The 16,654-nt window shown below is 38.1% G+C and overlaps 1 protein-coding gene across 1 annotated transcript in view; it reads right to left on the bottom strand.

Moving 5' to 3' along the window:
• csmd2 (CUB and Sushi multiple domains 2) overlaps window positions 1–16,654 on the bottom strand; it is a 605,906-nt gene that overhangs the window by 415,710 nt on the left and 173,542 nt on the right. Inside the window, exon 10 of the mRNA XM_060847269.1 lies at window positions 5,173–5,367. Within this exon, the coding sequence (XP_060703252.1) occupies window positions 5,173–5,367 (195 nt within the window). The remainder of the gene's footprint in view (window positions 1–5,172; window positions 5,368–16,654) is intronic.

The raw sequence follows: 16,654 nt of genomic DNA, 5'->3' as shown, positions 1-16,654 counted from the left end.
GGCCTGTTTCCATACTACAGGGATTCCATGACTCTTTGAATATAAGCATTCTTCATTTACTTTTAGGCTTGAGTGTGCAGATAAATTTGGGTTGCTTTTTAACAGTGTAGCTATCAAGGAGCACTGTATAAAATAAATCTTAGTATCAGCAGAATCTAGTCCATCATTATTACTACCTGTTAGTTTACAACCTTTCAACTTCATCCATGCAATTACTAAGAATGGCTGCAGTACTTTTGTATGATATGAGTGGGAAGACATAGAAGCAACTGATAACAAAGAACAATAGAAATGTTTAAATAGATGATAATTTATAATTGTATTTTTTCATATAAAATTTACAAGTCTGGTGTTCACAAGCTTCACAAGATATGTATTATATACAAATGTTTGAACCTGAACTCTCACTGCAAGTGACCTCACTTCAGCCAATTAGGATTATAGACAAATATATGTATTTGACCAAAATCAAATCATTTTAAAATTCCTAATCAAAATAAGCTCATGCATTCTGCATTTTTTTTTGTCTACATGCTCAGAAATATTATTGCATAGCTCTGGAGCATCCTGGCTCTTAAGGAGGAACACTACCACTGCACCATGAGAACTCTCCCAGTGCAAATATTCTCACAGCGAGCATTAGAAGTATTTTATAATCAACTTGCTTGAACATGTGATGATATACCTCTGGGCAGGTAGGACTTTGAAAGGGACACTGCCATTGTGCCACAATAGCCCACCACCAGTACTAATTGCCACCAGACAATGATGTCTAATGCTTGCAGTACAATAAATCACATTTAGATTACTTGTTTAGTCAAGAATGTCATTCCTGGCTGTCTAATTATGTTGCCCAATCACTTTTGCTTCATGAAACTCATTTAACCATCAAATACAAGATTCGCCATACTGTGAAACCATTCCAAAGGAATATTGTTGAGCTCTAGATCCTCATCTAGATTATATCTACCATTGGACTACCAGTCAAATACTGATGGTTTAAGATTTAACATTTAACATGTATAAATACTCTTGACCCATTTCTGGTGAAGGCCTTATGCTCCAAACATTGATTCTCCTGCTGCTCGGATGCTGCCTGACCTTCAGTGCTTTATCAGCACCACACGTTTTGACTCTGATCTCTAGCATCTGCAGTCCTCACTTTCTCCAAGTAAGCTAACAGTGTGCTGCCAGAAGATAAGTCATCTAATGCCTAAGTCCTGGTAGCTCAGTTGAATACATCAATGTTGCTCAACATGTGAAGCAGTACAGTCTGATCAGCTTTGTATTTCTGAAGTGTAATGTGCTTCATAGTCAGTCCTTTTTAGGATGCCTGAAAATGTACACAATCCTTCAAACTGCTGGCCACTTTGCTGATATTAACATCATAGCTGTTCATGAATTCAGCTGGAGTTATTTTATAAGCAACTGCTTTCGTGTGAGTCAATGCTGTAATTTATTCCATGAATTGCAATTATCTCTTGGTAAGAATTCAATAGAGACCACTTACAATGACTTTGAATCAACAAAACTTCCATTATCTCAATCTTACAATGTTTGTGAATGGATAAATCATCTCTCATCACTTACTACCTGGAGTGAAAATTTCAGTTCTAATTTTCTGTTGTTTAACTCAAAAGAACAGTAGGAGCATTGCTGAGAAATGCATATAGCTCATTTGTTTAATATTATTCAGTATACCAATTTAAATGATGTAAAAATCCATTCCAGTTAATTTGCAGCAATCTCGCAGTCACCAGATTGTAGTTTTATTTTTGCCTTTTGAAAATTCATTCCTGGGGCATTGATTTCACTGGCAAAATGCATATTTATTATCTATGTTTAAATGCTCTGAAGTGGCAGTGGTCACACTCACAATACTGGTAGGGAGGGAGTTGCAAGATTTTGTCACAAGTATATTTTGTGCAGGTCATGTCTTTTCATTTTTCTATATTTTTGATCGTGGGCTGAAATGGGAACAAGAACAGTTTTAAAATCCAAGAAGTATTAAAGGATTAATTTAATTTTAAAAGCAATTTACCTGCTACTTATTATAAGTCCTACTTATACAGCTGTTAGTTCAGGCAGTGGAGAAAATCTACTTCCAGACAAGCTGCAACTCAGGTTGCAGTATGAATGGAATTTTGGTCAACAACATGTAGCTGATTGGTCTGTGAAATGCTGACTAGTTATAAATAACAAGCCGTCTGACTTGCTAACAATTTTATGATTGGATCGTAGGTAGATAATGTTTGGGGGTATGAATGTTCACGTGAGAAGCTGTCAGACCTCTGGAAGGGAAGAAGTTGTTTTTGTTCTTTAGTAAAAGGCATCTCAGGCCTGAAGGCAGCCAGTTTATTTATCCTCATCACTTACTGTAAGCTGTGAGCTTTAATTAATATGTTGAGATCTTTATAAGTGTAAACATGTCACTTGTGCCTCCAGCAAAGGACCTAAAGAAATGTTCTGATCAATTAAAAGATCATCTCAGCAAACTCTGGACAGAGACCACTGAACTGCCTTCTCAATCTATCTCTCTGCTCAACACCCGTGTAGCTTTTCTGTCAGTGAGTGAGTTAGAGAGAGAGAAGGTGTGTGTGTTTGTGTGTGAGAGAGAGAGAGAGAGAGAGCAAGAGAGAGTGTATGTGTATGTGTGTTTGCATGTGAGAGAGAGAGTTTGTGTGTGAGAGTGAGGGTGTATGTGAGAGAGAATGTGTGTGTGTGTGTGTGTGTGTGAGAGAATGTGTATATGTGTGTGAGAGAGAGAGAGAGTGAGAGTGTGTGTGTATGTGAGAGAGAGAGAATAAGTGTGGATATGTGAGAGGTAGTGTGTGTGTGTGTATGAGAGTACATGTGTGAGAAAGTGAGCGCGTGCATGTGAGCGTAGGCATGTGGGTGGATGGGACTTTTTATAATTTGTTTAGAGATCAATAACCAGTTCATATTTTTTATCTGCAGCTAGGATTCTTTTTAAGTACATGCTTTCTGTCAGCTTATGTCTTAAATTGGGTAAACTGGGGAATTCTAGATACCTAGAAAGAATTGTGAGGCTTGGTTTCCAAAGCACTACCCAGTGAGACAGTTTCCTGGAAAATACATGATTTGGATTTGGGGGTGACAGCATCTCCACTCCTTCAGGGCATAAGATTAGGAAGATGTTGGTGAAGAAGCTTTAGTGATTTTTAAAAAATTCATTCATGGGAGAGGGTGTCACAAACTAGGCAGCATTCATTGCCCATTCCTAATAGCTTAGAGGGCTGTTAAAAGTCAACCCCATTTCTGTGGGTCTGGAGTAGGTAAGGATGACCATGTAAAAATAACGGTCTCCTTCCCTCAAGGACATTCGAGTCATAGAGATGCACAGAATGAAAATAGATCCTTTGGTCCAACCTGTCCAGGTGTCCTAAATTAATCTAGTCCCATTTGCCAGCTGAACCAGATGGCTTTTTTTAACAATCATCTGTAGACTCTTAATTCCAGATTAATTTTGAAATTGAATTTTTCTTTTTAATCCTGCCATTTGCCTTGATGGGATTTAACCCAGAATTATCTGGGTTTCTGAATTATCTGGGTTTCTGAATTAACAGTCCAGCAATAATATCACTGGGCCACCACCTCTTCTCATCTTTTGTTGCAGTGCATCTTGTAATCCTACATACTGCAATCACATGGCAACAGCAATACACAAGGTTAATGCATGGATTGGGTGGTGGATGGGCTGCGTTGTCCAATATTGAATTGAATTTGATTGCTGTAAAACTGCTCTTATTCAAGTAACTGGAGCATAAGCAACCAGCTTCAGAATCTGTTGTTGTGGATTAAGCAAAGGCTGTGGCAATTCAGGATGCGAATAAGTTAACACAGATTGCACAGCTTCTAATCTGCTCTTTCAGCCGTTATATTCACGTGGCTGGCCAGTGAATTTTCTGGTCAATAATGACGCCAGGATAGGATGGTGCAGTTTTGACAGTGGTAATGCTATTGTGTGCCAAAGGAAAATGGCTTGCCTCTCTCCTCTTTACCTGACGTTTGGGTGATACAAATGTTACTTGTTATTTATCAGCATTCCCTTGCTGCATACATTCATGCTCTGCTTTATTATATGGAGAATTGTGTTTGGTGTTGTGCACTGTGCAGGCATCAGTGAACATCCACACTCCTGACCTTATCATAAAGCAGCTGAGGATAGTTGACCGAGGGCAGAAACATGTGGAATATATGTTGTAGTATAATGTATGCATGCATTGTCAAGTTGCCTTCACAATACTGATTTAATAACATCACATTTCAGCAACCTGATTAAATAACATGAGTTTTCAGTACATTGAGAAAACTATTCTGTGATCACAATCTCTTTTTATCAAAACATAAGCACCAACATAGTTAATTTAAAATCACTATATCCTCCACTTGATCAAATGCTCAGTTAGTAACGCTCCATTAGCCAGCTCCTCCTGCTTCACTGACAGACTTGCTGTTGCAAACAAAAATATCACTGTAGAGTTTCATTGTATACACATTATTGTTTCTTTCTCATCACATATGTTAGAAATAATCAATGGTGAATCAAGTTGAACTCAACTCCACAGTTGTGGAGATCATTTGTAATAACTAGCAGGTACAAAAATACAATGCACATGTGACTTTGGAGGAGCACAGAGATGACGTTATGGTTCCCATATAACAAAGTTATGTTCTGAAGAATTTATCATTTTGCATTTTGTACAAAGATGCTGATATTACAGTTTTTTTTAATAAAATTAACAGTGAACAATGACAAATCTGAATCTCCTGTAAATTTCCTGGCTTCCAGTCTTGAACTTTTTCAGTGAGATTTTAATTAACTGATTCAAGGCTAAAATTTCACAAAAGTAAAATGACAAAAGTATACCTCATCCATTAAAAGCTGTTATTAATGTTTTTTTCAGATAAGGTGAGCATGTAATGAGAGACATTTTCCATTCAAGCTGTTCAAAGATGTTATTACACACGTTTGGTAGCAGGTGGACTTGAACCTTGGCCTTTTATTAAAAGTACGGGCACTACCACTGCACTCATTTAGGAAAGGTGCTAGTTGAACATTTACAATAATCACAAACTCAAACTGGGCTCCATGAATATCATTGCTCTGTAAACTTTCACAGGACTCAGCAACAGCTTTAAAATAGTCACCTTCACATCTTGGCACAGCATTATTCCAGACCACATTTCCATCTTTGAGGATACAGGAGATTGTTTCTGATCCATGTGTCTTCAGAAATCCTTCCTCACACAGAAAGGATACAGTACTTCCCAGCTGCAGACTTTCTCCAAAGCGTCTCCCATTCACAGGCACTCCAGGATCAGGACATTCGTTGTGTCGGAATGCTAATGAAATATAAACAATGGTCAACATTTAATAGGGTGTAGGAGCATAAGGTGATGTTTTTGAGCTTCAAGACAGCTAAAAATACCAACAATGCAAGTAAATGTTGCTAAGAAAGCAACAACTTTCTCAGGAAACTGAAAAATTGTGTGACATTTCTATGAAATCTGGAAATCATTTCTGAACAATCCACAATAGTGGGAAACCCAACCTCAATGGACTCTTACTGGATATGGAAGAAGAGAGTGACACAAGATGAACTGATTCTGGGCTGGTCAACAGGAGTGACGCAGGAACAGTGGCTACGGATAAGAAAAAATAGAGTGCCTTGTCTGTCTCATGCATCTCTGGACTTGGAAACTAATTAAGTCTGAGTAAACATGTCCTCAGTAATAGGCAAAAGATAAATGGTTGGTGTGGAGATAGAAATGGTAATTTATTTTATCAAGCCTAATTCTTTCCAATAGATCATCCACCTAATTTCTTTCAAAAATATGTAATTTCTTGTGAAACATACCAGGAGTAAAAGGTTGCTGAAAGTAAAGTGAAGCTTTATTAAACATCTTCATTCCATTGAGTAAACCAACATCCAATATCTCAACTATGCAACACAGAACTCCTAATACTCATTCTAAACAATTAAGCTCATCGGAAGATGATCTCCATACATTAAGGCAATTACTATTATAATTTTAAGTGGGCAAGTTTTCCTTAGATGTAAATGCACCTATCATACACAATGAACTGGTCAAGTAAGAAATAAAGCAAAGTACCAGTGATTCTGTTACAACTCACATTTTGTTAACACAAATTTGCTGTAATACGATTGACAAATTAGATTAGATTACTTACGGTATGGAAACAGGCCCTTCGGCCCAACAAGTCCACACCGACCCGCCGAAGCGAAACCCACCCATGCCCCTACCCTTACATTTGCCCCTTACCTAACACTACGGGCAATTTAGCATGGCCAATTCACCTAACCTGCACATCTTTGGACTGTGGGAGGAAACCAGAGCACCCGGAGGAAACCCGCGCAGACACAGGGAGAACGTGCAAACTCCACACAGGCGGGAATTGAATCCAGGTCTTTGGCGCTGTGAGGCAGCAGTGCTAACCACTGTGCCACCGTGCCGCCCACAAATTGGGGACATTGATTCTACAACATGAACTTTTAATGTGTATGTTGGCTATAACACGATTACAGCACCAACACTTCAAATGTTGTTCCTAAAGCATGATTTTTTTATAAAGCGGGGTTGCACAAGAACTCTTTCTCTCCACAGATGCTGCCAGACCTGCTGAGTTTCTCCAGCAATTTCTGTTTTTTGTTGGTGATACAATGATGTGGGTTCTTTAATCGAACATAAAACTGTTTACAGATATGTTTACTAGGAAACAAAGATGTACAATTGGCTTCTGGCACAATATACCTCACAAATATGCACCAGTCCCATCAACGCCATTCTGAAACTCTAAGAACACTTGTAGCATTTGCTAAGTATGCATTAGTGAGCCCAGTTTCGAGTCTAGCATACTTATTCAATTCTCCATAATCGTTACCAGATCTTTTCCATATATTGATCAAATGAGTACGCATTTCATATTTTCATGTGCTTTGATCCAAGTCTGTGGTATTACTGGACATGTCAAATGAAGGGTGAGATCTGGCTTGACAGACAACAAGAGTTTCTTTTCCATAATTTGGACACCATGTGACTAGTCATTTAACATAGTTATAAGTGCTTGCCAAATATACATTTAGAAAAAAAAATACAGTTTATTATCCAGAAGAAACAAAGAAATAAAACAAATCCAATTTTGAAAAATCAAATCAGAGACAGCAAAAAAAATCACCCCTTTGCTCAACAATATCCTTTATAGACACTCAACTGCAGTGAAGTATCATTCCTATCTTCACGTTAAAATATTGTACTCAACTGATAAGGTTCCCTTTTGGCAATTTTTTGCACATTTATCAGATACAATTCTGTCCATCACTGTCAGAAACATACAGACATTGACAATACACCTATCTTTCTTACTCAATCTTAAGGAAAGCTCAGGACGTCTTTTACCCCAGTCAATCAGACTGTTAAAACAATCTGATTCTGATTGTTTCCTATTCTGATGGACTGGAAACTGCAAAATATAATATGATGTATGCATCTATTCTCTTCTGAACTGAACTTGTTTATGTCTGCAGCCTGTCTTTCAATGTCATAGAACCTCAACTTTGTAAACACTTCAGTAATTATCTGGCGAGGTAACTTATATAGTCATTTAGCTTAAGTTACATGCATTTTTGGAAATGCTGCACTGAGCTCACTGTTCAAAATGACTTGTTGTTTTCAAAGAACGCCTTCATTGGACTAAAACCATTTTGCTCTACTTTCAAATCCAACTTCCCAAATAATAATATTATGGCTATTCATCACGCATACGTTACTTATAGTGATCTGAATTAACTTCCATGTGCAGTTCCTTTGTTTATCTTTTTGTCTTGTTTCTTTGAATGTTATCAATCTTGCTTACACTTACCAAATGGTCACACAGTTCCATTTAAATCATAAATTACAAAGTAGCACCCACATTATCCTTGATCATAGATTGATGCAAACAGAAAGAGATTTGAATAGGCAGTTCCAGCACTCCAATTGTCACTTTCTTCTTGGGAGTCTCTCCAATTCTCATTCAGAGCTTTCTACAGCCTGCTCAGGTTTCACTTCTGTTCAGTGACTGGCTAATCTATATCTTTGTCTGAAGCATCGATAATGTTATGAGAACGTAAATTATATCTGTTGCGTAGAGCTTAGTGACTTGGTTGAAAGTATGCAATTGCTTCTCAAAATCATAGTGATTACTCCTTGGAGCTTCTCTTTAGATCAAAATTGATTATGTCCCATAAAGTATTGCTGTGCAGTTGTTTGAATCTCTCATTAGAATAATGTACCGATAATTTCTTGCTTCATAAGTCATTCTTTTTGACAACACCAGACTTGCATTAGCTATCTTGTGCCATCAATCCCTGTATTTAAGGAGGTCCTAAACATATCAAATAGGGAATCATCTGTATCATTCCAGATTCCTTCTCAGCTGATCGCGATATTCTTAGTAATTTCACTGGTAACGCCAATATTGTATTGTCCCATTTGACTGAATTGGAATCTGATATGACAAATGGAATTGGTTGTTAACATCTAAATTTCAATGATCAGTGTTATACACTGAACGATAGCTGTATTTAAACAGAGTCCACTCTATTAATGAGAACTCTATTTCAGTCAACCTTCTCCATAAAATGCACTACCCACTGATTACGAGCTCCAAATATTTATACAGCCAATACAGAAAAAAAATTAACCTTTAATTAATATACCCATTACTTGTTCCCTTTCTTTGTTAAATCTCAGGCATCCACTCAGACCTTATCACATGAAAACAGATTCCTGTTTTTTTAAAATTATTAAAATATACACAAATTATACTCTGATTTTTCTTCTTCCTTAAATTTCTAAGTGTAATTTTTCCAGTATGACCAACAGTGTCCTCAAGCATACTTTTTTTTGTAGAACAGTTGGATAGATGGCTGTTGCTGCCATCTGCCTATTTAAAATTAGAGATTTGTCCATTTTCTAGCATTGGTTTTAAAATCTCAGATTTTCCAAAGTGTAGAAGGAGGCTGGTTGAGCCATTGGATCTGCAGAACTCTCTGAACAGCATCCCACCCAGACCCACAATCCTGCACTTTACATGGCTAACCCACCTAACATGCACATCATACGCTGCAGGCAAGGTTGCCCCAAGGCACGGTACATTGGCGAGACCAAGCAGATGCTATGATAATGGATGAATGGACACTGCGCAACAATTCCCAGGCAGGGGTGTCGGGGAACACTTCTGTGTCAGGGACATTCAGCCTCAGATCTTCGGGTGACCATCCTCCAAGGCAGCCTTTGGAATAAGCAACAACTCAGAGTGGATTAGCAGAGGCTGATATCCAAGTTTAGTACCACTGAGGATGTCCTCAAGTGGGACCTTGGATTCATGGCACACTATTGGTAAGTAAAAAGTGAGGTCTGCAGATGCTGGAGATCAGAGCTGAAAATGTGTTGCTGGTTAAAGCACAGCAGGTCAGGCAGCATCCAAGGAACAGGAAATTCGACGTCTTCATCATTCATTCCTGATGAAGGGCTCTGGTCCGAAACGTCAAATTTCCTGTTCCTTGGATGCTGCCTGACCTGCTGTGCTTTAACCACCAACACATTTTCAACACTACTGGTAACCCCACTACCCTATATACTCTTTTTCTCTCTCACACACACACACACACACACTTTCTCTCTCTCTCTCGCACACGGACACACACTCACTTGCACACACTCAGGTCTATGGGGTGAATTTGCATTTGCAGAATTATATTTGCAAATGCATTCTATTTTGCTCAAAAAGCACACTACCTGCAGGCAGTCAATCCATGTAATATTTTATAAATTCCACTTTGGAAATAGAACCAGCCTGACTCAAGATTGGGACAGAGACAGACTTTAACCTCACACCTTTAATGCACTGTCTGTGCTGAGATGTCACCTTTTTTTATACAACCTTAAGTTATCTCGAGAATATGACTTGTAAGAAGTTCTGGGATTTATATATTCATGAACTGAGAACTGCAACACATTATAAAAGATGAAAAACTTAACAGCAATCTAGGTTTGTTCAATATACCACTTCAGTTGCGTGACCCTGTAATCTTTTGCTATACATTCTGTGCCTTATGCTCCTGCTCCACAGCTACTTAATGAAGGAGCAGCGCCATAAACTAATGCTTCCAAAGAAACCTGTTAGACAATAATCTGGTGTTGTGTGATTTTTAACTTTGTCCACCTCAGCCCAACACTGGTCCTCCACATCATGCACACCTTTAAACTGTGGGAGGAAACTGGAGCACCGGGCAGAAACTCATGCAGACATGGTGACAATGTGCAAACTTCACACAGACAGTCACTCTAGGCTGGCATCAGACTCGGGTTCCCACGAGGCATCTATGCTAACCACTTTGCCAGCCACAGTGCCACTCTTTATAACGGAGCAAATTTGGACCTGAACCCAAGCTTCCTGGCTCAAAATGGCAAAAGAAATCTTCAGTCTTTTCTCATTCACACATTTTATGGAATATACATTATCAGACAGTGACCTATCAATGCAGCACTCAATGTGTAATGTTGCTGAATCTTTTTTTAGAATTTGTTCAACAGTTTTGCTCAGAAAAAAAAATCCTATCTCCTCCTTCACTGAGTGTGATCAGTTCTGATGTTAAGGATACATCTTAGTACACTTCTGATCTTTTTTTTGCTTCCCATGATAAATGTTAATATTTACCTCCCACTACTACAAGAATAATTAAAATCTGTCCACTACTTGAGAATGGTCACAGAGATTTGCATAAAAAGCATCAATTAAAATAACAACTTTTGTGTTCTTAACGTCTCTCAATTATGGAGATTTCAAAACACAGTTCACTATTTTTAATTGTTTCAGTATTTTGTTCACCAGAGTAATGTTTTTTGAATTGGGATTTTTCATAACTAAACACAACTCTGATAGTTCAAAACTGCTATCTAGCCTGGTTTAGGTGCCCAGTAAATTGAGCTGTTCAATCCCTTTACTTCTACTTTAGTTTGCAAAGTCGCTGCATCTTTTTGTGAGGCTCTACTTTGATTACAGCAAATGGTCCTCGAAAGGGATGCTTTACAAGGATTTTTATTGTATTTTAAGTGCTTCCAACATTATGCTCACAGTGTACTTTTATCTACAAATTCATGAAAATTGACTCTCCAATCCTTCTTCCATGTCCAAGTCATCAGGCTTCATTTCTGAAAAATCTTTGCCCTTGACCCTGCTTCTGTATGGGGACATCGATTCTAAGGCAATATCTTGTTTCCTCTTTGCGAAAGACGTCACCCAGGTCTACATTGTAACTTCATTCTTTCACTGGTGATTACACTAATATTCAGAAAACAGAACTAGGTAGTTATACCCTGAAACAGATTTTGACAGATCATTCCCTGTAACCACTGTTGTTCACTAGGAGATAGCTGTATGTAAACAGAGTCTATGCTCACAATTTTTATTGAAAGCTTTGCTTGAGTTAACCACACACCATAAAACCCTCACCCCACTGAATACTAACTCCAAATATTTATATAAGCATTCATAACCTCTTTTATTTTAACAGAAATTTCCTCTGGAGCAGGTGGGACCTGAATCCAGGTCTCTTAGTCCAGGGATAGGGACAATACCACTGCACCACAAGAGTCCATTCTGAACCTGTTGACCTTTATTTAATATATCCCTTGTTTTATTAGGTCTCAGACATCTGTTTAGACATTAATAACTGTCAGAAGTGAATATTTGATGATTTGTACTGCTGGCAGTCAAACTTCTAAGCGGCCTTTAAAAGTTTAAGTTAGAGTCCTGCCAATCAATTCAATGCAACCTAAGTTTCATAACATTCAAATATGCTATTACTTTTAAAGTATTTATCTTTAACTTGCTGATAAAAGAAGACGATGTCAGCTACGCAAATGCTCCAAAGACATGCTCAAGTGGAGAGTGAACTGGTGCGGCATCAAGGCTAAGGAGCTGGAAAAATCAACAGAAGGAGGAATTCACTTGTCACTTTTGAAAAGGGTTAATGTCAACATCTCATTGCTGTCTGTGAACATTGCTGTAAGGCAGCATGTCCACGCCACAACATGGAAGTTCCAATTTCCTAAATGTTTCCAATTCTGTGTATCTAGCCTGGAGCTAGGTAACTGTCTCTGCATTTGTTATCAATGAAGACAAGGCTGAGAGGTGACCTTCCAGAGTTTTATAAAATCCTGAGGGATATAGATACGGTGAATGGTAGGTGTCTATTCCCTAGGTTGAGGGATTTCAAGACAATTTTTAAGGTGAGAAGTGAAAGATCTAGAAAAGCCATGAAGGTTAACTTTTGTTTTACTCAAAAAGTGGTTTGTGTGTGGAATGAATTTCCAGAGGAACTGGTGGGTGTGGGTATAGTTACAATGTTTAAAATACATTTGGATAAGTACATGAATAAAAAATGTTTGGAGGGATATGGGCCAAGGGCAGGCAGGTGGGACTCGTTTAGTTTAGGATTTTGGTTGGTGCGTACTGGTTGGTCCAGAGGGTCTGTTTCCGTGCTGCATAACTCTATATCTATTATCTACTTCAAACTCAAAGGGTAACCAGCATGTGTTGATGCATTCATTTTATGCTTAAAAATTTTAATGAAATTCAAATTGCCAAACTTGGTAATGCATTTTTGATTCATGTTTAATTTTATATTCTTACGTCTCTGGGGAACTGCTAAAACTGTATTCACTCAACTCCTTTCTATTTTCTATGTTACTAATTCATTGTTTTCTTCACTATAACATTCTTTGAATCTTATTTAAATTTTATGGTCTTTTAGTACAAAACATTTCATTCCCATTAATAAGTACTTCACTTGCCAATCGGTGTATAAATTAATAGCTCTGAAGGGGTTAATGTCCAAGTTACATTGGTATCACGCACTCTCCTCATGTCACTCTCAGTCTGTTTTCAGAGATAAGGTGTTTGACTCCAGCTTTCAGTGGGAGCAGATGTAACTGTGTCAACTCTCCAAGGATAGGGTAGTTATGCCTAGCCAAATGCAGTTATATTTATTGCGATCATGTAATAAATCTTTTTGTTATCTAAGGACAGTTTCTTTTCTGTAGATGCTATACCACTGCTCCCCAGATATGCCCAAGAAAAAGAAGGATTTGTGGGAATTAACACCCACAAACAATACTGAATACGATATACCAGTAGAAATAGAAAATACTTCAAGGTCTCAGGAGATACCATCTTAGAAACTACTACAAGATCCATATGTATAATGGTGGCCTGACCCACATGCTGAAAGAGGAGTCACTTCCATTAATATTTCAGCAGTGGATAGCACTCATTTTCTTCTTCACTGAATCATTTCATTATCAGTCCACAAAGGCTTGGAGATCATGTTTGAAGGGAAAACTCAAATTAGCACAAATAGTCAAGACCAACTGCAACAAGGAAGGGCAATTAGTGAGTTTTGAGAAGATTTGCAGCTCAGGTTGAGGTTCTGGATGTAGATATGCTCAATGAGCAAACCTACCTCTAGAAGAAGGACAATGTGATGGAAAGATAATTGGATGAGCATATGGGAGGGGACAGGGAAAGGCAAAGGACAGAAAGAAAAGGGAGGGGGGAGAAAGAATGCTGATGTGTGGTAGATTTCTGCTTTTAATTTACTTAACTTTGGAGTAAAGTTTATTTTGACTCACCAGAAACAAAATCGTAAATAGCTCACCAGCTCTTGAGTCATAGAGATGACTCCTTTTGCAGCTTTATATGAACTCTTTTGAGAGTGACACTGCCACCAAATCACAGAAAAAAAAATAGCTATTTTAAACAGATTCATCAAAAGAACACTTGAGAAAACCATACTCAGCATAAAGCTTTAATTTCCTTTCGAACATATTTTTACAGGAAGCTCAATTAGATTATTTTGGTGTCTTTGGCAACCAGAATTCCTGATTATTTTCTTTATTTTCCTCTTATCTTTCTACTTTATTTGTAGTTTGACATCTTCCTTCAGTCATTGATTTCACCATCTGTTACAACTCATTTTAACTGCCAGCATAAATGAGTAAGCAACTTAATATTTTCTTGCTTTCAGTGACTGGATAGCAATTGCACAGACAGAATCAAATTAATCATGAGATTCATGTGTGCTCAGGGCCATAGGCTACATTAGCCGTGACAGCAGTCTGGTATGGACCAGGCCAGACCCCCTCAATACATTTCAAGAAAGTGACCCCGACCCCAAGATTGCTAGTTTATTTAAGCACATGTAACGTGGATATTCCAAGAGTGATGCAGCTGGTCAACCCACTTAGTTTTAAACAAAATAGAATTTATTTACAAGTTTACTGAATGAAACACAAACAAAAGAGAGTAGAGTTAAAAAATCATAAAACACCAGGTTATAGTTCCAATAGGTTTATTTGGATGTACTAGCTTTCAGAGTGCTGCTCCTTCATCAGGTGGTTGTAGAGAATAAAATTGTAAGACACAGAGTTTATAGCTATCTCACAACCTTATTCTCCACAATCACCTGATGAAGGAGCAGCGCTCTGAAAGATAGTGCTTCCAAATAAACCTGTTGGACAATAACCTGGTGTTGTGTGATTTTTAACTTTGTTTTCCCCAGTCCAACACAGGCATCTCCAAATCAAAAGAGAACAGAATATTGAATTATTTAACCTCTCCGAAAACCCAACAAATTATACCAATTTAATGATGCTGTTCCAAATACTTGCAATAATCCCCATAAACACCCCTTGTCACAAATGGTAAAATCAAACACAGGGTCTTATAGGAGTGAAGTCAGAGAGAGAGGAGGATCAGCCTAAGTCCTGCTTCCTTGGGTCCAGTAGCTTTGACGACACGACTTGTTAAAACCAAAACAACCTGGAGAATAGCTGAGCTGGGAGAACAGGCCACCTTCCTGTCATTGTTCAAGTTTTTTTAAACTTGAAAACCTTTTGCTTGAGACAGTATCTGTTAGTTATAATCAAACTGGCCTTAAAACCCATCCAAACTTTTCGAAGGTTGTGTCTTTTACAACCTCTCTGAAAAAAAAAGCTAAGGACAACATCACCTTGATAAAGGAACAGCATTGTCACAAGTCCTACACTGGCCTAGACCTTACAATAAGAAGGTAATTCTTGTCAAAATGTAAACTAAAGTTGTAGGTCAGGACCATATGGAAAGCCTGACACAGCTGACTCCACAGGAATTACCAGGAAAGTCAACATTTCTGATGATCAGTTGCCCAATACCTGCAGCATTCTGAAAAGGTCCCCAGCTCTGAATTAGATTTGGTAACATCATGAACTAAGTTACGGCAAAAACAAATGAAATTTTGAGAGTTGTTAGTTCCTTCTGTAATGAAAAACACTCAGCCTGTTTTGGCATTAGCTTGCAGGTCAAACTGAAACCACAAGGAAAACATCCCAGCCCCCAGTCAGTGATCGACACTATCTATGTATTAAGTCATCTCAGGAATGTGGCTTGAAAGAAGTTCTGGGATTTCCATATTAATGAATTGAACCCTGCAAGCCATTCTAAAAGATGAAAGACTCAAAAACAATTCAGGTTTGTTCAATATATCGCACCAGTGTATGATGCTAGGATCTTTTGTTATAAATTCTGCGTCTATGATCCTACTCCACTAGTTAACTGACAAAGGAGCAGCACTCCAAAAGCTAGTACTTGCAAATAAACCTGTTGGACTAAAAGCTGGTGTTTTGTAATTTTAACCATGTATTTCAAATTTAATGAGTTACATCAACAAGTCAATAGTTGTCTCAATGGGAAGAGTAAACAAGCAAGTCATTGTGCCTGTGTTGATCCCCAACCTGGATAAATCGGGAGGTTTCACATCATCCAGGTGGAAAACCTCGCCAAACCTAAATGTGACTTTGAAATCTAAAGGTAATCACCCCAGCCTTGCGGGAACCCCATGAGAGAAACAGTTGGAAATCCATACAGCTCCAGCATCTGATGGCCTACTTTCTGGATTCTAAAATGAAATGTTTTGAGAGATTGTAGATGCACTGGCTATGATTTTCCAGAATTCTATGGATTCTAGAACAAATTTGAAGTCCACAAGTGTTGCACCAATATTCAACAAAGAAAGGAGAGGGTAAAAAAGGCAAATTCACAGATGTTTCAATCTGATATCAGTCATCTGGAAGCATGGAACCTGCTGTTAAAGAGATCCTAACAAGGCATTTAAAGAAAAATACAGTACTTTTGCACAAAGTCAAAATGGTTTTATGAAAGGGAAATCTTACGTGATAAATTTATTGACATTTTTGAAATGTAACTTGTAAAGTGGATAAAGATTAACCAAAAGATGCACTTGGATTCCAACAACCATTTGATTAAGTGCAACACAAAGTGTTAAATATCAAAGATAAAGGTTTGAGGTGGTGGGGAAGAATGGTTGGAGGACTGGAAATATCAAATGAAGGATGGAATGTATGATTTCAAAATGGGAACAGAGTTACATCTGCACATTTTGGTCGAACTGTTTCTGTCCCTAAGTAAAAAATGAGGTCTGCAGATGCTGGAGATCACAGCTGCAAATGTGTTGCTGGTCAAAGCACAGCAGGCCAGGCAGCATCTCAGGAATACAGAATTCGACGT

This window comes from Hemiscyllium ocellatum, chromosome 30 (assembly GCF_020745735.1).
Source record: "Hemiscyllium ocellatum isolate sHemOce1 chromosome 30, sHemOce1.pat.X.cur, whole genome shotgun sequence".
Classification (NCBI taxonomy): domain Eukaryota; kingdom Metazoa; phylum Chordata; class Chondrichthyes; order Orectolobiformes; family Hemiscylliidae; genus Hemiscyllium; species Hemiscyllium ocellatum.
The sequence above is the reverse complement of the archived record's forward strand: the minus strand, read 5'-3'. Positions and strand labels throughout refer to the sequence as shown.